Source organism: Anomaloglossus baeobatrachus, chromosome 1 (genome assembly GCF_048569485.1).
Source record: "Anomaloglossus baeobatrachus isolate aAnoBae1 chromosome 1, aAnoBae1.hap1, whole genome shotgun sequence".
NCBI classification, from domain to species: Eukaryota; Metazoa; Chordata; class Amphibia; order Anura; family Aromobatidae; genus Anomaloglossus; species Anomaloglossus baeobatrachus.
Window position 1 is genome coordinate 648,320,054 of NC_134353.1, and position 26,168 is coordinate 648,346,221.

At 47.4% G+C, this 26,168-nt stretch overlaps 1 protein-coding gene across 2 annotated transcripts in view; it reads right to left on the reverse strand.

Moving 5' to 3' along the window:
* OSGEP (O-sialoglycoprotein endopeptidase) overlaps positions 1-26,168 on the reverse strand; it is a 144,635-nt gene that overhangs the window by 73,460 nt on the left and 45,007 nt on the right. For both annotated transcript variants that reach the window (XM_075319838.1, XM_075319845.1), the window contains exons 4-5: positions 10,626-10,801; positions 5,191-5,286 (exon numbers count right to left, since the gene is read on the reverse strand). In XM_075319838.1, the coding sequence (XP_075175953.1) occupies positions 5,191-5,286; positions 10,626-10,801 (272 nt within the window). The remainder of the gene's footprint in view (positions 1-5,190; positions 5,287-10,625; positions 10,802-26,168) is intronic.

Here is a 26,168-nt window from a genome sequence, read left to right on the forward strand (position 1 = left end):
GCCGGAGTCCTCCACGTGAGACCTAGGGGCCACCCCGGGAGCACGCTGCGGCGCAGACCGAGAGGGGCCTGGAGGCGATGATTCAACAGTGCCCGGGGCCTGTGTAAGGACCGGTCTGGACTGCAAGGCTTCTAGTAGCTTGGCAGACCATTTGTCCATAGACTGAGCCATGGATTGTGAAAGCGACTCAGAGAGTTTCTCAGCAAAAACTGCAAACTCTGTCCCTGCCGCCTGGACAGGGGGAGCAGGAGGGTCTGCCTGAGCCGAGGGGCCCACTAGTGACCGAGGCTCCGGCTGAGCAAATGCAACAGGGGTCGAGCATTGCTCACAGTGAGGCTGGAACCTGCAGGTAACATAGCCGCACAAGAGGTACAGGTTGCAAAAAAACCCTTTGCCTTAGCGCCCTTGCTCCTTGTGGACGACATGCTGTTGTCTCCTAGGAGAGTGATCACTGAGGGTATATAGCCAAAAGCAAAACAACCCGGCCGAACAGAGAAAATATATACAAATATATATATATATACTCCGGCACCCTAGGGGGACCAGCACCGGGTGACCGGTGTGGCTTACCGACCGCCCAAAGCGGTGTGTGTCCACCAGATTCCCTGCCTTAGTTCTCCCAGAGCTGCAGAGCTCGTTCCTGAAATCCTCCACCGGCAGAATGTGTAAAAATGGCTGCCGGAGCTCTCAGGGGAGGAGGGAGCCGTGGGCGGCAACTAGTAAAGTGCGGGAATCTGGTGCCCCACAGTGATCAGTGAGGGGGGGGGGAGGAAACCTAAAGTATGCTCCAGCCCTCACTGCCGACGTCAGGTCGACCGTCCCGCCCTTACCCCTGACTGGCAGGCCCGGGGGCGGGAGTTATGGTACTAGGCCGCAATGAAGCCGGGGACTAAATTTAATACCGCGGCCGACAAACAGGCGCGGTCGGCGCGGAAGTCCCGGTCGTCACAAAACCAGCAGCTGCTGCAGCGTCTGTGAAACAAGCGCTCCATGCACCGTCCCCAGGGGGACACAGAGTACCTTTAGATGCAGGGCCCTGTCCCTGAGGATACAAAGACTCCTGTCCGGCAGATTCCCACAGGGGCTGCGGAGGGAGCCCGGTCCCAGTGAATGGATGACCGGTTAGGATCCCACTTCTCCCAGAGCCTCTAAGGGATGGTGAAGGAAAACGGCATGTGGCTCCAGCCTCTGTACCCGCAATGGGTACCTCAACCTTAACAGCACCGCCGACTTAGTGGGGTGAGAAGGGAGCATGCCGGGGGTCCTGTGGGGGCCCTCTTTTCTTCCAACCGATAAAATCAGCAGCTGCTGCTGACTAAAATGGGAGCATGAGTGGATGTGTGCCTCCTTCCACACAAAGCTTAAAACTGAGGAGCCCGTGATGCACGGGAGGGTGTATAGGCAGAGGGGAGGGGTTACACTTTTTTCAAGTGTAATACTTTGTGTGGCCTCCGGAGGCAGAAGCTATACACCCAATTGTCTGGGTCTCCCAATGGAGCGACAAAGAAATATTATTTTGACAAACATAAAAAAAAAAAGTTCATTTGATTCTGTTGCCGCAACAGCCAATTTCCATTATTGCACTTTTGTTTTTTCCTCCCCTTGTTCTGAGAGCCATAGGTTTTTTTATTTTTCTGTCGACATAACCACGTGAGGGCTTGTTTTTTGTAGGACGAGTTGTGCTTTTGAATGATGCTACCCATTTAATTGTACTGGAAAGTAGAAAAAAAAATCCAAGTATGGAGGACTGGTGGAAAAAGCACAATTCTGCAAATTTTTTTTTTTTGGGTGGGGGAAGAGTTTACATTGTTCATTTTGCGGTAAAAATTACCTGAAAATATGACTCTTCAGGTCAGTGCCATTAGGGAAACACCAAACATACATAATTTTTGTTTTATATCAGTGGCAAAAAAAAAACCCAAAAAAAAACAAAAACAGAAAATTGTAAAATAAATAATTAAACAATGTATAAAATTAAAAAAAAAATGTTGCTTGTATCACCATTTTATATATCTGGGAGCTGGAGCTGTGTGAGGGCTTATTTTTTGCTCAGAGACGATGTTCCTATCGATACCATTCTGGGGTAGATACAATGTTTTTACGGCCTCTTATATATAAAATGTATATATACATTCTGTTGCGCAGCTGCAGTGAGCGGAAAACTGCAACTCTATAGTTTTGCTTTTTTTTATGTTTATGCCATTTATTGATAGGATGAATTTTGTATTTTGATACATCAGACTTTTATGAATGTAGTGATATCATGTGTATTTATTTTAAAAAGTATTTCTTAAATTTTTATTTGGGGAAAATGGGGAGATTAGAATTTGAGAAACTTAAATTTCTTTATTATTATTTTGTTTTCCATATTTATAAAAACAAATTTTAATTTTTATTATATTTGTTAGTTCTCTAATGGGACTTGAACCACGGTTTTGCTGTGTATAGCAAAATAACGGTCTCCTATGAACACCAGCCACAGCCATACCATTATGACAGGTATGGGGGGGGGGGGGGAGACTTCAGCAGACGACTGTCTGTCACGGCAACGCTTCGGAGACCTGCGATCATGTTGAGTGAGCGCCGATGCACTGATAGAACTGTGCGCAGCCTCCTGTCAGTGTGCTGTAAGTGCCGCTGTCACAGATTGACATTGGCATTTAATAGCTTAACAGCCGAGGATGTTGCTCTGCTCTACGTGCATCCGTTGGAGGCAGATGATGGTTAAATAACACAGCCATCCTCTACTGGCAGAGATGCAGTCTGTTTTTGAGGCTGAATCAAAGTCTGGAAGCTGACATATCATAACTGTACGTAATATGTCAGTAAAAGGTTAAAAAAATTCCTCATTCCACACAATCCCAAATTCTGTTTTTTTTAACTCCTTCACGACCGGCCGATTTTGCGCAGTTTTTTTCGCCATTCTTCTTCCGAGACACGTAACTTTTTTATTTTTCAGTCAATATGGTCATATGAGGGCTTGTTTTTGCGGAACGAGCTGTACTTTTAAATGCAACCATGAGTTTTACCATATAGTGTACTGGAAAACGGCAAAAAAATTCAAAGTGCAGAAAAATTGCAAAAAAAAAAAAGTGATTGCACAATTGTTTTTGAGATATTTTATTCACGGTGTTCCCTATATGGTAAAACTGATGTGTCAGTGTGAAGCCAGAGGAAGGTGTGAGCTCATAGACACCAAACATGTATAGGTTTACGTTTATCTAAGGGGTTAAAAAAATCTGAAGTTTGTTCGAAAAAAGTGGCGTACGTTTTGCACCATTTTCCGTGACTCATAGCGTTCTCATTTTTTGGGATCTGAGGCTCAGTGATGGCTTATTTTTTTGTGTCTCGAGCTGACGTTTTAACAGTACCATTTTTGCACAGATGCTACATTTTGATTGCCTGCTATTGTATTTTGCGCAAAATCTGTGGCAACCAAAAAACGTAATTTTGGTGTTTGGAATTTTTTTGCCGCTACACCATTTACCAATCAGATTAATTAATTTTATATTTTGATAGATCGGAGCGGCGATACCAAATGTGTGAATATTTTTTTAGCCCTTTAATTTTCAATGGGGGGGTGATTTGAACTTTTAAGGTTTTTTGTTAATTTTTCAAAACTTTTTTTTTAAACTTTTAATTTTACTAGTCCCCCTAGGGGGCTATAACAATCAACAGTCTGATCGCTTGTTCATGTCTCCCGATCAGAGCAGAATCGCTCAGACCGGTAAAAACGATCATCTCTTGTAACAGCCAGTTCTCAGCTGTTTGTTTACAGGACCTTAGTCATGTGAGCACAGGAGTCATCACATGACCCTGTGCTACCATGACAACCACCGGATCCACGTGATCACGTCATGTGACTACCAGTGGAGGCCTTGTGAGTAAAGTTATAGCGCGATTGCTTTTATAATGGCACGGTCACATATTGACAGCGCCATTTAAGGGGTTAAAAGGCACGGGCGGAACACGATTCTGCTCATGCCTGGCGGGCACACATGTCAGTTGTAGATATTAGCTGAGATGTGCACCGATCTTCCCTGCCTGCTGATGTAAGAAGAGGCTACTCACACAGTCTTTCTGAATGCTGCATGACTGCTGTGATCTGTAAATAACCTATACCATATGTTGCCAGCTATTGTCAGGCCACAGCAGGGGAGTATCCAAATGTACACATTCACAGGCACCTCTCTGAAAAACGTTTTCGGAAGGGTTAGGCTAGGTTCGCACACTGCGTCTTTTTGACACTGCGTTTTTTGGCCGCTAAAAACGCACAAAAACGCACCTGCGTCGAAAAAATGCATCAAAAAACGCATGCGTTTTTGCCGCGATTTGGTGCGTTTTGCTGCGTTTTTGATCTCTGCGTTTTGCTGCGTTTTTCCAATGCATTGCATGGGGGGAAAACGCAGAAAAACGCAGGAAAGAACTGACATGTCCATTTTTTTTTTTAACTCAAAAACGCAGGTAAAAAAACAGATGTGTGCGGATAGCAAAAATGAAAACTCAGACTTTGCTGGGGAAGCAAAGTCCTGCAGTTTTGAGGCCAAAATCGCACCCGAAAAACGCGCAAAAACGCCGCAAAAAACGCACTGTGCGCACATAGCCTTAAGGTGGCTTTACACACTGCAACATCGCAAACGACATCGCTGTAACGTCACCGGTTTTGTGACGTTATAGCGACCTCCCCAGCGACATTGCAGTGTGTGAAACACATCAGCGACCTGGCCCCTGCTGTGAAGTTGCTGATCGCTACAAATCGTTCAGGACCATTCTTTGGTCCTTTGTTTCCCGCTGTGCAGCAAAGTTTTAGTGTGTAAAGGGGACTTTACAGCGACTTCGTTAGCGACTTGCCTTTCAAAAAGCTGCTTTACAACGTCCCCAATGACTAGCGAGGTCGTTCTGCAGGTCCGGATCGCTGTTGCGTCGTTGGCCAAGTTTGCCTGTTTGACAGCTCACCAGAGACTTTGTAGCGATCCTGGCCAGGTTGGGATCGCTGGTGGGATCGCTAGAAAGTTTCAGTGTGTAAAGGGGCCTTAACTCTCAGTTTAAGGTGATATCCATTTTAATGTTCTATAGTTAGAAAAGTTGAGGGTGTTTAGAAATGTACTCAGAATACAATTTTTTTTCTTTTTACTATTGTTTTGGTTTTACATGACATTTTTTTTTTTTAAAATGTAGAGAATCTCCTACCTTTAAAACCCTGGCAAAGCGGTCTAGACAGTTTCCTACAGCAATGTCTATTGTCTCCCCAAATATCCGGTATCTGCGTTCTGAATAAGCAATGACCTATGCATCAGAAGACAATGACAGATGCCTTACTTTATATTAAGAATTCCTATTCTGCAGCACATATACACGCTAAATTAAACAATGAAATACAAGTTCTCCTTATGCTTTATGACACAAAAAAAAAAAGTTAATAACAATAGGAAATACAGAAAATACAAGTTTCAGTCCTGCTAAGCCCAAATAAACCTCCCCTGCCCTTAGTTTGACTATGATTCTAGCCTAATGAAAAAACCTGACAGCTAGTGATATACCGGCGGACATCAGACTGACAGGGATTGTAATTGTTGGGCAGTGTACAGTGACATATATTGTCACCAGTTAAGTTGAACATGAAATGATCTCTAAAAGGCATAAAATAAAAGATGACACATTTCCTGTGTAGTTAGGCAAAACAAAAATTAATCTTTTACTTTTTAAAAACTAAAAATGGAAAATGGGCCGATGCAAAAGTTTGGGCACCCTGCATGGCTAGTGCCTAGAAGCACACCTGTTTGGCAAGTATCACAGCTTGTAAACGTTTTTTCTTGTAGCCAAACAAGAGTCTTTCAATTTCTTGTTTGAGGAATTTTCACCCATTCTTCCTTGGAAAAGTCTTCCAGTTCTGTGAGATTCCTGGGTCATCTTGCATGCACGGCTCTTCTGAGGTCTAGCCACAGATTTTCAATGATATTCAGATCAGGGGACTGAGGGCCATTGTAAAACATTCAGCTTGCGCCTTTTGATGTAGTCTATTGTGGATTTTGATGTGAGTTTAGGATCATTATTCATTTGTAGAAACAATCATCTTTTCAACTTCAGCTTTTTTTTTTACAGATGATGGTATGTTTGCATCAAGAATTTGTTGAAATTTCATTGAACCCATTCTTCCCTCTACCTATGAAATGTTCCCCGTGACACTGGCTGCAACACAATCCCAAAGCATTATTGATCCACCCCCATACTTAACCCCTTCAGCCCCCAGCCTGTTTTCACCTTAAAGACCCGGCCATTTTTTGCAATTCTGACCAGTGTCACTTTGACAGGTTATAACTCTGGAACACTTCAACGGATCCTGGCGATTCTGAGATTGTTTTTTCGTGACATATTGTACTTCATGTCAGTGGTAAATTTAGGCCGATATGTTTTGCGTTTATTTGTGAAAATTTCGGAAATTTAGCGAAAATTTTGAAAATTTTGCAATTTTCAAAATTTGAAATTTTATGCCCATAAATCTGAGAGATATGTCACACAAAAAAGTTACTAAATAACATTTCCCACATGTCTACTTTACACCAGCGCAATTTTTGAAAAAAAAAAAATTTCCGTTAGGAAGTTAGAAGGGTTCAAAGTTCATCACCAATTTCTCATTTTTCCAACAAAATTTACAAAAAAACATTTTTTAGGTACCACATCACATTTGGAGTGATTTGAGAAACCTAGGCGACAGAAAATACCCAAAAGTGACCCAATTCTAAAATCTGCACCCCTCACTCTGCTCAAAACCACATCCAAGAAGTTTATTAACCCTTTAGGAGCTTCACAGCAACCAAAGCCATGTAGACGAAAAAATGAAAATTTTACTTTAACACAAAAATGTTACTTTAGCCATAAAAATTAGTATTTTCACAAGGGTATCAGGAAAAATGCATCATAAAATGTATCGTGCATTTTATCCTGAGTGCGCAGATACCCCATATGTGGTGGTAATCAAATGTTTGGGCACACAGCAGGACTCGGAAGGCAAGGAGCGCCATTTGAATTTTTGAGTGCAAAATTAGCTGCACTCATTAGCGGACGCCATGTCGGGTTTGAAGACTCCCCGAGGTGCCTAAACAATGGAGCTCCCCCACAAATGACCCCATTTTGGAAACTAGAGCCCTCAAATATTTTTTCTAGATGTTTGATGTGCACTTTGAACCCCTGGGGGCTTCACAGAAGTTTATAACGTTGAGCCGTGAAAAGAAAAAAAAATTTTTTTACCACAAAACTGTTGCTTCAACCAGGTAGCTTTTTTTTATCACAAGGATATCAGGAAAAAATGCACCATAAAATTTATGGTGCATTTTCTCCTGAGTACGCAGATACCCCATATGTGGTGGAAATCAAATGTTTGGGCGCACAGCAGGACTCGGAAGGCAAGGAGCGCCATTTCACAGCAAAATTGGTTGGAATTATTAGCGGACGCCATGTTTCATTTGGAGACCCCCCTGAAGTGCCTAAACAATGGAGCTCCCCCACAATTGACCCCATTTTGGAAACTAGACCCCTCATGGAATTTATCTAGCTGTTTAGTGAGCACTTTGAACCCCTAGAGGCTTCACAAACGTTTGTAATGTTCAGCCGTGAAAATATTTTATTCTTAAAATGTATTGTGCAATTTCTCCTGAGTACGACGATACCTCATATGTGGTGGAAATCAATTGTTTGGGCGTACGGCGGGGCTCAGAAGAGAAGGAGCGCCATTTCACAGTAAAATTGATTGGAATTATGGGGGGACGGTGGCTTGCAGCACATGGAGGGATAGGTGGTGTGGCGATGGAGAAGGGGCAGCCGATGAAGGAGGCGGCGGCGGCCGCCGCCGAAGATCGGGGGCAGCAGCGGCTGAAAAAGGTGGGTGCGACGGCGGCGGGGACAGTGGCGAGCATGGCGGCGGGGACGGCGGTGGATCGGGAGCGGCGGCGGGGACAGCGGTGGAGCGGGAGCATGGCGGCGGGGACGGCGGTGGATCGGGAGCGGCGGCGGGGACGGCGGTGGAGCGGGAGCATGGCGGCGGAGACAGCGGTGCAGCGGGAGCATGGCGGCGGGGACGGCGGTGGATCGGGAGCGGCGGCGGGGACAGCGGTTGCAGCGGGAGCATGGCAGCGGAGACAGCGGTGCAGCGGGAGCATGGCGGCGGGGACGGCGGTGGATCGGGAGCGGCGGCGGGGACAGCGGTGCAGCGGGAGCATGGCGGTGGGGACGGCGGTGCAGCGGGAGCATGGCGGCGGAGACAGCGGTGCAGCGGGGAGCATGGCGGCGGGGACGGCGGTGGATCGGGAGCGGCGGCGGGGACAGCGGTGCAGCGGGAGCATGGCGGCGGAGACAGCGGTGCAGCGGGAGCATGGCGGCGGGGACGGCGGTGGATCGGGAGCATGGCGGCGGGGACGGCGGTGAAGCGGCAGCAGCGGCGGGGCGTTCGGAGACAGCGGCGGTGAAGCGGGAGCAGCGGCGGGGACAGCGGTGAAGCGGGAGCAGCGGCGGGGCGATCGGGGACAGGGGCGAGCGGCGGGGCGATCGGGGACAGGGGCGGGGACAACAACTTACCGCTCTCCTCGGCTTCTAGGGACGATCACAGGCCGCAGATCCATATTGATTGGAGAGAGCGGTCACAAGACCGGTCTCTCCAATCAGAGCTGGGGGCGGGTGAAGCATCGATCACCCAGCTCCAGCCAATGGCCAGTGCTACAGCAGCACTGATCAGGGCTGGATTTCAATGTTCCAGCCATTTTCAATGGCTGGAACATTACAGTGGCTGTAATTGGCTGAGCGGCGTTCGTCAGCCAATCACAGCCTCTGTAGGTTCGGGGAGGAGGCACCACCCCTCCTGAGGTCAGGCAGAGGTCCCCTCCTTCCCGAATCTACCGTTTAAGTAAATAAATTTCACTCCCCGGGGCTCCGGGACCGCGATTTCGCCATGACGTACTGAGTACGTCATGGGTAGTTTAGCACCATGTTACCATGACGTACTCAGTACGTCCAAGGTCGTTAAGGGGTTAAAGGTTGTCGATATGTTCTTTTCCTGAAATTCTGTGCAATTTTTTCTAAACACATACTTTTATCATAGCGTCCAAAGAGTTCAATTTGAACTTAATATCGGTCCACAAGACTGGTTTCTAAAATGCACCAGGCTTGTGTAGATGTTCTTTTGTATACTTCAGATGCTGAATTTTATAGTGAGGATGCAGGACAGGTTTTCTTCTGATGACTCTTCCATGAAGGCCATATTTGTGCAGGTGTCTCTGAACAGTAGAACAATGTACCACAACTCCAGAGTCTGCTAAATCTTCCTGAAGGTCTCTAGCAGTTAAGTGGGGATTCTGATTTGCCTCTCTAGCAATCCTACTAACAGCTCTCAATGAAATTTTGCTTGGTCTTCCAGACATTATCTTGACTTCCACTGTTCCTGTTAACTGCCATTTCTTAATTACATATTGAACTGAGGAAAGGGACAACTTGAAATCGCTTTGCTATCTTATAGCCTTCTCCTGCTTTGTGGGCCTCCACCATTTTCAGAGTGCTAGGCAGCTGCTTAGAAGAGCCCATGCCTGCTCTTTTTTGGCACAAGCTTAGCAGAGGCTGGGTTTTTAATAAAGCTGTGAAATTTGCATCACCTGGCCTTTCCTAACAATGATAGTGAACAAGCCATAACCTAAAACAGGCTAATTAAGGTCTGAAACCTTGGTTAAAGTTATCAGACCACACAAATCTCCAAGGGTGCACAAACTTTTCAATTGGCCCATAATCATGTGTGTCAATTTTTAAATTTTTCAAATTTAAAAGATGATTTTTTTTTTATTTATGGTCTTTGCGTAAAATACAAAGGAAATATATCAATAATCTCTAATTTATGCCTTTTAAAGATCACTTCACCTTCAACTTGCTTATCTATTCACAATAACAGGAATTTTGACCAGGGGTGTCCAAACTTTTACATGCCACTGTATATGTAGCGCACACTGTTAGATTTGGTGCTGATTTCATAGCAAAGTGGAAGAAGCTACTAACTGGAAACGATGCAGCCGTTTATGTTCCCTTAGCTACAATCCTGATTTTTTTTTTTACTTATGTTTAGTTTTCTAATAAATGCTCGTATATATGCCTCTGAGATACATATATGTCTTACTGACTCCCACTATAAAATGAAATAAAGTATACCGTCATACAACAGCTGAATGGAAGCCATATTGGCACTCTTTTGTAATATGTCAGACCCATTATACCTGACCAGACACTTCCTAACATATCTCAAAAAGAAGAAAAAATAAATAAAATCAGGACTGCAAAGAGTCTAACTTAATCTATATATGCATTTGGCCACATTCCTTTTGGTAAAGGATAATAATAGTCACCTACCCCTGTCTATGTGCCTTATTGTCATCCCTTATTGCAGACTGGAGACTTCTATGTGTTTCATGGAAGGGCAATCATCTGAATCACCACTATACAACATTACATGAAAAATGTCTTGTCTTTGGAAAATTTAAGATGGGTCTTCTATGGTGAGGAAACAGTAACTTGTGCATTTAATAAATAATTTTCTACCATGAAGTGAGCGTATTTTTTATTTTCATTGTGCATTAATCACTTTTATTACTTACCTGTGTATTGCCTCCACTGACATACAGCACAGTGGGATTTATGGCTCCTGTTATCAAACGCCCCATTTCAATGTGCCCAATGCAATGATTCACACCAAGAAGTGGCTTCTTCCACAGCTGAGCGACTGTACGAGCAACTATGGCCACCGACAACAGAGGTGCTCCCATGCCAGGCCCTGCATAGGGTAATGAAAAAAAAAAAGTTACATTTTAATAGAATTTGTTAAAGGGAACCTGTCAGGTGCAATATGCACCCAGAGCCACGAGCAGTTCTGGGTACATATTGCTATTCACTGCCTAACTGTCCCTGTGTACACTAGCATAGATAAAGAGATCTTTAGAAAAAGTATTTCTAAAGATGTTTTACCGTATGCTAATGAGCGAGGGCACTAGTCTCATGGGCGTTCGTTCCCCAGCCAATCGGCTCCATTAGCATGTTAGTACGTCCCTATGGGCGTGCTAACATGCTAATGAATACGCAGTATCACAGGATGATCTCACTCACTTCTCCGCCGCCATCGCGTTCAATGGGAGATTTCGGCTCAGTGCGCATGACCTTGTAGTTTCAGTCATGCGCACTACTTCAGTATGAAGCCAGGACGTGTACACCTGGCTTCATAGTGCACATGACCCAAACTCCGGGGTCATACACACGGAGGCAAAATCCCCTGTTGGACGCAAGGGTATTTCTGGGTGCATATTGCACCTGACAAGTTCCCTTTAACTCCAGGTAGAGTGACTGAATCCAGCGGCAGCTACTGAACTCGTACAATTTTTTCTGTAATATACACCGGATGGGGGTGAAAATTAAAGGAGAAATTACACACCAACTGTGTGGCCCATTTTTTTATTAGCCTTTATAAAAATTGAAAACTTGGGGCTAAAACAACATTTTAGTGAAAAATGTTTTAAAATTATTCTCTCTTCACCGCCCAATGGTATAAAATTCTGTGGCAAATCTGTGGTGTCAACATGATCACTGCACCCTTAGCTGAAATCATGAAGTATAGTTTGTAAAGTGGGGTCACTTACGAGTGGTCTACATTTCTAGCTTGTCGTCAGGGGCTCTGTCAATGTGACATGGCACCCCCAAAAAATTACAACTAAATCTGAACTCCAATATGGCACTCCTCCCCTACTGAGCTTTGCACTGTGCCTCAAAAGCAGTTTTGGCCACATATGGAATATTTTTGAACTCAAGAGAGTTTATTAATTTTTTTTAAAACCATAACTTTACATAAAAACAATTTGAATGCTGAAAGTTGACCTTTACAGTATTGTATATTTTTCAGCATTTTTTACCATTATATAATAGTTACATTTACCTACAGTCACAGGTTCTTATTATACATCAGGAATTTTTGTGCATCAGGAAATTATCAATCTCTTGTTTAGAGTACCAGTTAATTTGTCAGAGTCGTACCATGCGTATGACAAAAAACGGGGTAATAGTCTGTACAAGTTCTTCTCTACTGCAATGCTTTATAATAAACAATTTCCATTTATTGAAAAATTTGTCTGTGATCTTTCTTACGTTCCGCTACTAGTCTTTCTACATACATTGTATTTTTCAGCTGATCTAAATACTGTATATATGTAGTGTATGTAATGAGGATTTCAGCCACTGATCCAAAAGCAGTTTCTTGTCTAACAATACCATTACATGTAATACATTGGGGGGGCATACTTGCATTTGTTGGAGCTCATGGTATTTTCATCCCATTAGTGGAACATGATCATAAGTGTTTTTAAACTTTTTATTTTTTTTCCCAATGTTCTACTATTCTGTGAATCACCTGAGGTTTAAAATTGCTCACTACACCCATAGATGAATTCCTTGAGAGATGAAGTTTCCTGAATGGGTTCACTTGTGGAGGTTTCTGCTGTTTTGGCATGTCAGGGGATCTTCAAATGTGATATGGTGTCCGGAATCTATTCCAGCCAAAATGGCGCTCCTTCCCTTCCGAACCCTGCTGTGCGCCGAAACAATAGTTTCTACCACATATGGAATATTGGTGTACTCCGGACAAACTGAACAACAAATTGTACTGCCTATTTGCTCCTGTAAAGTGGGCTTCACACGCAACGACATCGCTAACGAGATGTCGTTGGGGGTCACGCACGAACGACCGCAATTGATCAAAATTACTCACCTAATTGTTGACACGTCGTTCTAATCCCAAATATCGTTGCTGGTGCTGGACGCAGGTTGTTCGTCATTCCTGAGGCAGCCCACATCGCTACGTGCGACACCCCAGGAACGAGGAACAACATCGTACCTGCGTCCTCCGGCAACGAGGTGGGCGTCACTTTCTTTCGGCTGTTCTCTGCCCCTCCGCTTCTATTGGACGGCTGCCTTGTGACGTTGCACGAACTGCCCCCTTAGAAAGCGACGTTGCTAGGCAGGTAAGTATGTGTGACGGGTACTAGCGATGTTGTGCGCCACGGGCAGCAATTTGCCCGTGACGCACAACCGACGGGGGCGGGTGCTTTCACCAACGACATCGCCAGCGATGTCGCTGTGTGTAAAGTGGCCTTTACTCTTGGGGCTAAAGCAATATTTTTGTGGAAATAAGTTAAATGTCTTTAGTTCTTATGAAGCTCCTAAAGGGTTAATAAACTATGTGGTTTTGAGCAGGTTTTAGAATGGTGTCACTGTTGGGTATTTTCTGTCACCTGTCACATAAGCCTCACAGTCACTTCAATGAAATGTGATGTGGTCACTAAGAAAATAAGTTTTGTAAATTTTGTTGGAAAAATGAAAAGTTGCTGATGATCTTTTAACCATTCCAGCCGGCATGTCAGGGCACTCAGCTGAACGCTCGGCCGCCGGCATGTCAGGGCACTCAGCTGAGCGCTCGGCCGCCGGCATGTCAGGGCACTCAGCTGATCGCCCGGCCGCCGGCATGTCAGGGCACTCAGCTGAACGCTCGGCCGCCGGCATGTCAGGGCACTCAGCTGAGCGCTCGGCCGCCGGCATGTCAGGGCACTCAGCTGATCGCCTGGCCGCCGGCATGTCAGGGCACTCAGCTGATCGCCTGGCCGCCGGCATGTCAGGGCACTCAGCTGATCGTCCGGCCGCCGGCATGTGAAAGCGCTCGGCCACTGGCTATTAAGAGCGATCAGCTGATCGTTCACAATAGTCTGCTGCCGGTACTGGAAAGAAGAAAAGAAGGGAATTTTGTTTACTTACCGTAAATTCCTTTTCTTCTAGCTCCAATTGGGAGACCCAGACAATTGGGTGTATAGCTACTGCCTCCGGAGGCCACACAAAGCACTACACTCAAAAGTGTAAGGCCCCTCCCCTTCTGGCTATACACCCCCCCGTGGGATCACGGGCTCCTCCGTTTTAGTGCAAAAGCAAGAAGGAGGAAAGCCAATAACTGTTTTAAATACAAATTCAACCCGAGAAACAACCTCGGAGAACTGAACTGTTCAACATGAACAACATGTGCACCCGAAAAAAACAAATTTCCTAAGAAAAACAGGGTGCTGGGTCTCCCAATTGGAGCTAGAAGAAAAGGAATTTACGGTAAGTAAACAAAATTCCCTTCTTCTTTGTCGCTCCTAATTGGGAGACCCAGACAATTGGGACGTCCAAAAGCAGTCCCTGGGTGGGTAAAAGAATACCTCGTGATAGGGCCGTCAAACAGCCCTTTCCTACAGGTGAGCCACCGCCGCCTGAAGGACTTGTCTACCTAGGCCGGCATCCGCCGAAGCGTAGGTATGCACCTGATAATGCTTGGTAAAAGTGTGCAGACTCGACCAGGTAGCCGCCTGGCACACCTGCTGAGCCGTAGCCTGGTGCCGTAATGCCCAGGACGCACCCACGGCTCTGGTAGAATGGGCTTTCAGTCCTGATGGAATCGGAAGCCCAGCAGAACGGTAGGTGTGAAGAACTGGTTCCTTGATCCAACGCGCAAGGGTGGATTTGGAAGCTTGCGACCCTTTACGCTGACCAGCGACAAGGACAAAGAGTGCATCCGAGCGGCGCAGAGGCGCCGTGCGGGAAATGTAGATCCTGAGTGCTCTCACCAGATCCAATAAATGCAAACCTTTTTCAAATTGGTGAACTGGATGCGGACACAAAGACGGTAAAGTGATATCTTGATTGAGATGAAAGGAAGATACCACCTTGGGAAGAAATTCTGGAATTGGACGCAGAACTACCTTGTCCTGGTGAAACACCAGGAATGGAGATCTGCATGATAACGCCGCCAGCTCGGACACTCTCCGAAGAGACGTGACCGCCACTAGAAAGGCCACTTTCTGTGAAAGACGAGAAAGGGAAACCTCCTTCATAGGCTCGAAAGGCGGCTTTTGGAGAGCAATTAGAACCTTGTTCAGGTCCCAGGGCTCCAATGGCCGCTTGTAAGGGGGGACGATATGACAAACCCCTTGCAGGAACGTGTGTACCTGAGGAAGTCGCGCCAGGCGTTTCTGAAAAAATACGGATAGCGCGGAGACTTGACCCTTAAGGGAGCCAAGCGACAAACCTTTTTCCAACCCAGACTGCAGGAAGGCAAGAAAAGTAGGCAATGCAAAAGGCCAGGGAGAAACTCCCTGAGCCGAGCACCAAGATAGGAATATCCTCCACGTCCTGTGGTAGATCTTGGCGGAGGATGGTTTCCTAGCCTGTCTCATGGTGGCAACCACTTCATGAGATAAACCTGAGGCCGCTAGGATCCAGGACTCAATGGCCACACAGTCAGGTTCAGGGCCGCAGAATTCAGATGGAAAAACGGCCCTTGAGACAGCAAGTCTGGACGGTCTGGTAGTGCCCACGGATGGCCTACCGTGAGGTGCCACAGATCCGGGTACCACGACCTCCTTGGCCAGTCTGGAGCGACGAGAATGGCGCGGCGGCAGTCGGACCTGATTTTGCGGAGCACTCTGGGCAACAATGCCAGAGGTGGGAACACATACGGTAGTCGGAACTGCGACCAATCTTGAACTAAGGCGTCTGCCGCCAGAGCTCGGTGATCGTGAGACCGTGCCATGAAAACCGGGACCTTGTTGTTGTGCCGTGACGCCATCAGATCGACGTCCGGCATCCCCCAGCGGCGACAGATCTCCTGAAACACGTCCGGGTGAAGGGACCATTCCCCTGCGTCCATGCCCTGGCGACTGAGAAAGTCTGCTTCCCAGTTTTCTACGCCTGGGATGTGAACGGCGGATATGGTGGATGCCGTGTCTTCCACCCACGTCAGAATCCGCCGGACTTCCTGGAAGGCTTGCCGACTGCGTGTTCCCCCTTGGTGGTTGATGTATGCCACCGCTGTGGAGTTGTCCGACAGAATTCGGATCTGCTTGCCTTCCAGCCACTGTTGGAAGGCTTGTAGGGCAAGATAGACTGCTCTGATCTCCAGAACATTGATCTGAAGGGTGGACTCTTTCCGAGTCCACGTACCCTGAGCCCTGTGGTGGAGAAACACTGCTCCCCACCCTGATAGACTCGCATCTGTCGTGACCACCGCCCAGGATGGGGGTAGGAACGACTTTCCTTTTGACAATGAGGTGGGAAGAAGCCACCACCGGAGAGATTCCTTGGCTGCCTGAGAGAGGGAGACCTCCCTGTCGAGGGACGTCGACTTCCCGTCCCATTGGCGGAGAATGTCCCATTGTAGTGGACGCAGATGAAACTGCGCAAAAGGAACTGCTTCCATTGCTGCTACCATCTTCCCTAGGAAGTGCATGAGGCGCCTCAAGGGGTGCGACTGGCCCTGAAGGAGAGATTGCACCCCTATCTGTAGCGAGCACTGTTTGTCCAGTGGAAGTTTCACTATCGCTGAGAGAGTATGAAACTCCATGCCAAGATATGTTAGTGATTGGGTCGGGGTTAGATTTGACTTTGAAAAGTTGATAATCCACCCGAAACTCTGGAGAGTCTTCAGTGCCACGTTCAGGCTGTGTTGGCATGCCTCTTGAGAGGGTGCCTTGATAAGTAGATCGTCCAAATACGGGATCACGGAGTGACCTTGCGAGTGCAGGACTGCTACTACTGCTGCCATGACCTTGGTGAAGACCCGAGGGGCTGTCGCCAGCCCGAAAGGTAGAGCTACGAACTGCAGGTGTTCGCTTCCTATAACGAAGCGTAGAAAACGCTGATGCTCTGGCGCAATTGGCACGTGGAGATAAGCATCCTTGATGTCTATTGATGCTAGGAAATCTCCTTGAGACATTGAGGCGATAACGGAGCGGAGAGATTCCATCCTGAACCTCCTGGTTTTTACGTGTTTGTTGAGCAGCTTTAGATCCAGGACGGGACGGAACGACCCGTCTTTCTTTGGCACCACAAACAAATTGGAGTAAAAACCGTGACCTTGTTCCTGAAGAGGAACAGAAGTCACCACTCCTTCCGCCTTTAGAGCGGACACCGCTTGCAGCAGAGCATCGGCTCGGTCGGGCGGTGGGGAAGTTCTGAAGAAGCGAGTTGGAGGACGAGAGCAGAACTCTATCCTGTACCCGTGAGACAGAATGTCTCTCACCCAACGGTCTTTGACCTGTGACAACCAAATGTCGCCAAAGCGGGAGAGCCTGCCACCGACCGAGGATGCGGAGAGAGGAGGCTGAGAGTCATGAGGAAGCCGTCTTGGTAACGGTTCTTCCGGCTGGCTTTTTTGGGCGTGATTGAGTCCGCCAAGAATCTGAGCCCCTCTGATCCTTCTGAGTCCTTTTGGACGAGTAGAATTGGGACCTGCCTGAGCCTCGAAAGGACCGAAAACCAGACTGTCCCCTCCTCTGTTGAGGTTTGTTTTGTCTGGGCTGAGGTAAGGATGAATCCTTACCCTTGGAGTGTTTAATGATTTCATCCAAACGCTCACCAAACAATCGGTCACGAGAAAAAGGCAAACTGGTTAAGCACTTCTTGGAAGAAGAATCTGCCTTCCATTCTCTCAACCACAGGGCTCTGCGTAAAACCACAGAGTTGGCTGACGCCACCGCCGTACGGCTCGTAGAGTCTAGGACAGCATTAATCGCGTAAGACGCGAATGCAGACATTTGAGAGGTCAAGGGTGCCACCTGCGGAGCAGATGTACGTGTGACCGTGTCGACCTGTGTAAGCCCAGCTGAAATAGCTTGGAGTGCCCATACGGCTGCGAATGCTGGCGCCAAGGACGCTCCAATAGCTTCATAGATGGATTTTAACCAGAGCTCCATCTGTCTGTCAGTGGCATCTTTAAGTGCCGCCCCATCTTCCACTGCAACTAGAGATCTGGCTGCAAGCCTGGAGATTGGAGGGTCCACCTTGGGACACTGTGTCCAGCCCTTGACCACGTCAGGGGGAAAAGGATAGCGTGTATCTTTAAGCCGTTTGGAAAAACGCTTATCTGGATAAGCGTGGTGTTTCTGGATTGCGTCTCTAAAGTCAGAGTGGTCCAGAAACGTGCTTAATTTACGCTTGGGATACCTGAAATGGAATTTCTCCTGCTGTGAAGCTGCCTCCTCCGCAAGAGGAGCTGGTGGAGAAATGTCTAACATCCTATTGATGGATGCTATAAGATCATTCACTATGGCGTCACCATCCGGGGTATCTAGATTGAGAGCGGCCCCAGCATCAGACTCCTGATCAGTTACATCCGCCTCATCACACAGAGAGTCGTCCCGCTGGGACCCTGACCAGTGTGATGAAGTTGAGGGTCGCTCATAGCGAGCCCGCTTGGGTTGTCTGGGACTGTCGTCCGAGTCAGAGCCGTCACCCTGGGGTGCATTTGACACCCCCGGAGCTAGGAAGTGGTCCAGCTGAGGGGGACCAGGGGGCAATGGATCAACAGTGCCCATGGTCTGAGTTACTGGTCTAGACTGCAATGTTTCAAGAATTTTAGACATAGTCATAGACAATTTGTCAGCAAAAGCTGCAAACTCCGTCCCTGTCACCTGGACAGTATTCACAGGTGGTTCTCCCTGGGTCACCTCTAGCAGCGGCCCCGGCTGAGCAATTGCCACAGGGGCCGAGCACTGCACACAATGGGGGTCAGTGGAACCTGCCGGTAGAGTAGCCCCACATGCGGTACAAGCAGCATATAAAGTCCGTGCCTTGGCACTTTTGCTTTTTGCGGACGACATGCTGTTATCTCCTTGAGAAATCTAAGGAGGGTATATAGCAGAAAACCACCAGCGACTGTACAGTGCAAAGTATTGCCAGCACAAAATACAAAAGTACACTATGGCACAAGTGGGGGAGAGCCCTTGAGGGCTGCTTACCGCCCGCTGAAAAGCGGGTGTGAGATCGTAGAATCCCTTGTCTGGGTCTCCCAGCCTCCCCTCCGCAGTTCAGCGTGCAGGCAGGAATGGCTGCCGGCGTCCTGTGAAGAGGGGCGGACCGTGGGCGTCCCAAACAAAAGAGCGGGAAGCTGCGTCCCCCTGTGCCTAGTGTGAGGGCTGGAGTATGTAAAACAGACTCCAGCTCTTAACGCTGCTGGACTGTACAGCGTCCCGCCCTCCTCCTGACTGGCAGGTCCGGGGGCGGGAAGGATACGAACTAGGCCGCAAAAGCCGGGGACTGTAGTAATCTAGCGCGGCCGTCATATATGCACGGCCAGCGCGGAAGTCCCCGGCGCACCACAAATCCCAGCCGCGACCAGTAAACACTGACCCCAGCGGCCGGATCGGCCGATCGTACAAAGTCACCTCACTCAGAAGAGCTGTAGTGAGTAACGGCACCAGCGCAGCAGCACTGTTTACCCCGGCGCACTAACACACCCAGCAATGCTGCAGTGTGCGTGCGATAAGCACGGGGACACGGAGTACCTTGATGGAGCAGGGTCCTGTCCCTGAGAAAACTCCGCTCCGTATCCAGCAGATCCTCCAGGGGCTGTGGATGGAGCACGGCCTCAGTGCCCGGAGACCGGTAAAGTCCCACTTCACCCAGAGCCCTAATGGGGATGGGGAAGGAATCAGCATGTGGGCTCCAGCCTCCGTACCCGCAATGGGTACCTCAACCTTAACAAACACCGCCGACAGAAAGTGGGGTGAGAAGGGAGCATGCTGGGGGCCCTAGTATGGGCCCTCTTTTCTTCCATCCGACATAGTCAGCAGCTGCTGCTGACTAAACAGTGGAGCTATGCGTGGATGTCTGGCCTCCTTCGCACAAAGCATAAAACTGAGGAGCCCGTGATCCCACGGGGGGGTGTATAGCCAGAAGGGGAGGGGCCTTACACTTTTGAGTGTAGTGCTTTGTGTGGCCTCCGGAGGCAGTAGCTATACACCCAATTGTCTGGGTCTCCCAATTAGGAGCGACAAAGAAAATAAATAAATATTCCGTTATTTTGTACGATCCGTAGCATTGCGTTGTGCCACTATATGCAACGCATTCGTTGCATCCGTCACACAACGCAATGCTATGGAAGCCGTCCAACGCAAGTGTGAAACTAGCCTAAGAGGTTAATGCAATACTAAAAGTGTGCAGACCTCAATTGTAGTATACATAAGGGATGTGTCAACCACCAGGGCTCAGCACCCTTATCTATATACCGTATTTTTCGGACCATAAGACGCACTTTTTTTCCCCCAAATGTTGGGGGAAAATGGGGGGTGCGTCTAAAGGTCTGAATGTAGGGCATGGCTGCGGGGAATGAGGGTGCTGCGGTGGAGCGGGTCATCGGGGGAACGAGCAGGCTGCAGCAGCACCTGCCATGACCACGTGGGCCCGCTCATTACATATGCACGCCCATCCTCCCGCCCATCCTTCAGCGCTGAAGCTGGCACTGACAGGTGGGCAGGGTGATGGCCGGGGACGTGCGCATAATTAACAGCCGGCCGTGATCACCCCTGGCAACTACAGCCTGGAGTGATCATGTGCGGCTGTATTCACTGCCCCCCGCGCATCATCATCAGCGAGGGGTGCAGTGAATCAATGTACTCACCGTTCCCCTGCAACATCGCGATGTCCTCCAGTCTGCCGGCCGCGCTGTGTGGACTGGAGACTAGCGGTGCTCACAGCGATGACGTCATCGCTATGCGCACGTGTGTCCTCACAGCCGCGCCGGCAGACTGGAGGACATCGCGGTGCTGCAGGAAACGTGGCCGGCTCAACACAGCACAGCCGGCACAGACAGGAGGAGGAGCAACGCTGCGTGGAACGAGGAAAGGTAGTGTAAACGTTTATTTATTTTTTGTGTGTGCCGCAGGATGGGGGTATATGAGCAGGATGATGGGGGTATATGAGCAGGATGATGGGGGTATATATGAGCAGGATGATGGGGGTATATATGAGCAGGATGATGGGGGTATATATGAGCAGGATGATGGGGGTATATATGAGCAGGATGATGGGGGTATATATGAGCAGGATGATGGGGGTATATATGAGCAGGATGATGGGGGTATATATGAGCAGGATGATGGGGGTATATATGAGCAGGATGGGAGCACATACCAGGATGGCAGTATATAGCAAGATGGGGCTATACCAGGATGAGGGACATAAATATATACACAAGGCAGGAGGATCATTACCAGGATGGGGTACCTTAGTAGAGAATTTGGGGATATTACCCGCATAACATTGTCAGCAGCAGATCCTTGCTCCATAACAGTGTGTCATGACCACATTATTTGCTTAAAATTTTATTTTCCTATTTTCCTTCTCTAAAACCAGGGTGCGTCTTATAGTCCGAAAAATACGGTATCCTTTCCAGACAAGGATTTCATTGCAAGCTGTGCTAGTTTTTCTTTTCGCCATTCTTCTTCTGAGAGACCTAACTTTTTTATTTTTCAGTCAATCTGGTCATGTGAGGGCTCGTTTTTTTTGGGGGAACGAGCTGTACTTTTAAATGAAACCACGAGTTTTACCATATAGTGTACTGGAAAATGGCAAAATTAAAAATTCCAAATGTGGAAAAATTGCAAAAAAAGTGCGATTGCACTATTGTTTTTGAGATATTTTATTCACTGTGTTCACTATACGGTAAAACCTGTATAGGTTTACTTTTATCTAAGGGGTTAAAAAAAAATATCAAAAGTTTGTCCGAAAAAAGTGGCATACGTTTTGCGCCATTTTCCACGACCCATAGCGTTCTCATTTTTGGAGATCTATGGCTCAGTGACTGCTTATTTTTTGTGTCTCGACTGACGTGGCTGACTTTTTTAAACAGTACCATTTTTGCACAGATGCTACCTTTTGATCGCCTGTTATTGCAAAATTTGTGGCGGCCAAAAACTAATTTTGGGGTTTGGCATTGTTTTGCCGCTACACCATTTAGTGATCAGATTAATTGATTTTATATTTTGATAGATCAGGCCTTTCTAAACATGTTAATACCAAATTTGTGTACATTTTTTAACCCTTTAATTTTCAATGGGGCAAAAGGGGGTGATTTCAACTTTCAGGTTTATTGTTTTTTATTTTTTAAAACTTATTTTTAGTTTTACTAGGTCCCCTAGAGGACTATAAGGAGCAGCAATCTGATTGCTAATTCTTTTCTCCCGATCAGACCAGCACCGCTCAGACCATGAGAAATGATCATTTTTTGTAACAAGCAGCACTAGGCTGTTTCTTCCAGGACCTGAGTAATGTGAGCACAGGAGTCATTACATGACCCTGTGCTACCATGACAACCACTGTAGCCACGTGATCACGTCACGTGACTTCAAGTATCGGCCTGTGAATACGGATCTACTGCTATCGCCGTTAATATGGCGCTGTCACATCTTGACAGCGCCATGGGTGGATAGCGATTCCGCTCGTGACAAGTGTGGCGCCCCTGAGGCTGCCATCGCCACTGAGGTACTACACCTCATTCAGAGGTGTGGTGCCCCATCCTGAGTGAGAATTTGGCCATCTATCGGTTCACGCACTAAAAACCTGCAGAAACCCAATTATTAGCTCACACATTAGATCAAGGTCCCATTAATGCATTGCGACCAATAATGTGGTTATGGCACTTAAGCCCTGTGCACTGTATCTAGAACCATCTAGGGGGAGGAGCTCAGTGGATGAGCAGTCTGAGGTAAAATGGGCGGTGTCAAGTTTGAAAGTTGTCCGTTGAGAGTCAGTCAGTCAGTCAGGAGGAGGGAGGAGACCGACTAGGGTTGAGGACCCCAGGGGTCCTGCTCAACTCTGAGGAGATGGAAGAAAGAATCTCAGTGACTTAGGGGAAGTGTGTCAGGCACCCCTATAGTCACTTTTCACAGACAATAGCTTAAGGTGAAGGGATTGGTCGCAAACAGGGTTCCGGACCCTAGCCTAGGACGATACTTCAGGACTTCCTAGTAATACTGGAGGCCAGGGTGGCTGTACGCACCTTTGGGTCACAATCAGTATTAGCAAAAAGATCAATACCAGTAGGTAGCAAAATGGAACTCTTACATGTAAAATTTCTGTGAATGTAGCCACATGTGATATTAAAACTTAACTTTTAATTGGGTTCAATAATATCCGTTACAAAAGTGATAACCGTGATCCAAACACCAATTTAAAACCTGAAAATAATGAGGCCAATCGAGGATTATAGCGCCATCATTTTCATTCGCATAGGGTGAGATTTTCATTCACCCATACCATAATTCACAGGTGAGATAGAGGGTGAGATGTCCCATATATATGTGTCCCCTCCAAGGATGATAGCTGGGAAGATGATAGATATAAATGACCTACAATATTGTATGAGGTCTATATCAAACACCCCAGACAAGGTCTATCATGAATGACTTTAGGCATATACAAATACCTGCACAGCTTATAGATCACACACTGTGAGTTCACAGACTAGGGGACACCTTATTAAACATATAATAAATTGCGATATCCAATAAATGGTAGCTTTTGATGACTATAGTACATACAGCAACCATTACATCGACTCATCAACCGAAATCGTGGATTATGCAATGATGTTAATAACACATAAATGGAACAATCTCACCCGAATCTTGTGTCTCAATGGGGGTCAAGGTTCTCCTGTGTTGCTGAAATCCATATGTCAGGACGACGGGAGAGGAGGATTGGTCACTGACCCTATTAGGGGTTAAACTGACCCTTTTTCCATATAAAGTTCCCGCCTTGACAGGGGCCGTCCAAAGCTGGCCTTGTTACCATATACCACAAGTGAGACAGAGGGTGAGATATCCCATATATATGTGTCCCCTCAAAGGATAATAGCTGGGGGGATGATAGATATAAATGACCTACAATATCATATGAGGTCCATGTAAAACACCCCAGGCAAAGTCTATCATAAATGATTATAGGCATATACAAATACCTGCACAGCCTATAGATCACACACTGTGAATTCACAGACTGGGGGACACCTTACTCAGCATATAACACTTAAAGTGCAATGTCCAATAGATGGTAGCTTTTGATAAATGTAGTACATGCAGCAACCATTAAATCGGCTCATCTACCGGAATCGTGGATTATGCAAAGATGTTAGTAACACATAAATGGAACGATCTCACCCGAATCTTGTATCCCAATGGGGGTCAAGGTTCTCCGGTGTTGCTGAAATCCGTATGTCAGGATGACGGGAGAAGTGACTTGGTCACTGACCCTGTTAGGGATTAAGCTGACCCTTTTTCCACATAAAACTCCCGCCCTGACAAGGGCAGTCCACAGCTGGCCCTGTTGTGGCTAGCCCTATAGTCCAGACCAAGTGCCTCCCGACGCGTTTCACATCATATGCTCATCAGGGGAGACATATGGCACTTAAGAATACTGGTGATGGCTCGATATGGAGCTCAACCCTGCGTGGCCTGGTATCATTGAGGATGTACAAGATAATGGGGCTATAAAAAGGAGCCTTCATCCCACCCCCTGTTGTGTGATCCGCCTCTGTCAATTATGCAGATGGTACGGCGGTGAAAAGGAAAACCCGGATATTCAGGGTTTAAACCAAAATTGATATATACACTTTTTTTGATTGAAAAAATACATGTCCCGACAACACTGTATTAGGGTGCGCACCCTTTACCTAGTATGTGAGGTTATTACCAAATAGTCAGAAGGTATATTAAGTTTGTGAAACCGTAAATACAAAGCACACACTTCCTGGTTCCGGGATCACATGACAGGCCCACGGCACGTCACGGAGGGAGGAGTATGCACCACGTCATAGGACGCAACGTGCATACCACCGGATAAAGGAGGACATACCTCCCAGTTCCGGGGTCACATGACGTGTCACGAGGTGTGCGGCGCGTCATGAAGAGAGGAAGTGCGTGCCAAGTCACAGGAAGTGACGTACATACCCTCCATCAATGACGGCCTGATGGATCGCATGGTCCACCGGTCAGGTGACCGTGTCGCAATTCATGAGCTGTCAGGCACGTGACTTAAATGAACGAGTAGAAGCGCGCACGATTTACTAGATATAAAAAACGAGCATAATACACTCAGCCAGTTGAAAATCACATGAGATGCGTGGAGATCATGCAAAGCTAAAATAAGTAAAAGTATACTGACAAAGAAGGGAATTTTGTTTACTTACCGTATATTCCTTTTCTTCTAGCTCCAATTGGGAGACCCAGACAATTGGGGTGTATAGCCTATGCCTCCGGAGGCCGCACAAAGTATTACACTAAAAGTGTAAAGCCCCTCCCCTTCTGCCTATACACCCCCCGTGCTCCCACGGGCTCCTCAGTTTTGGTGCAAAAGCAAGAAGGAGGAAAATATTATAAACTGGTTTAAAGTAAATTCAATCCGAAGGAATATCGGAGAACTGAAACCATTCAACATGAACAACATGTGTACACAAAAAAACAGGGGCGGGTGCTGGGTCTCCCAATTGGAGCTAGAAGAAAAGGAATTTACGGTAAGTAAACAAAATTCCCTTCTTTGTCGCTCCATTGGGAGACCCAGACAATTGGGACGTCCAAAAGCAGTCCCTGGGTGGGTAAATAATACCTCATAATAGAGCCGTAACGGCTCCGTCCTACAGGTGGGCAACCGCCGCCTGAAGGACTCGCCTACCTAGGCTGGCATCCGCCGAAGCATAGGTATGCACCTGATAGTGTTTCGTGAAAGTGTGCAGGCTCGACCAGGTAGCCGCCTGACACACCTGCTGAGCCGTAGCCTGGTGCCTCAAAGCCCAGGACGCACCCACGGCTCTGGTAGAATGGGCCTTCAGCCCTGAGGGAACCGGAAGCCCAGCAGAACGGTAAGCTTCGAGAATTGGTTCCTTGATCCACCGAGCCAGGGTTGATTTGGAAGCCTGTGACCCTTTACGCTGGCCAGCGACAAGGACAAAGAGTGCATCCGAGCGGCGCAGGGGCGCCGTACGAGAAATGTAGAGTCTGAGTGCTCTCACCAGACCTAACAAGTGCAAATCCTTTTCACATTGGTGAATTGGATGAGGGCAAAAAGAGGGTAAGGAGCTATCCTGATTGAGATGAAAAGGGGATACCACCTTAGGTAGAAATTCCGGAACCGGACGCAGAACCACCTTGTCCTGGTGAAACACCAGGAAAGGGGCTTTGCATGACAATGCTGCTAGCTCAGACACTCTCCGAAGTGAAGTGACTGCTACTAGGAAAACCACTTTCTGCGAAAGGCGTGCGAGAGAAATATCCCTCATTGGCTCGAACGGTGGTTTCTGAAGA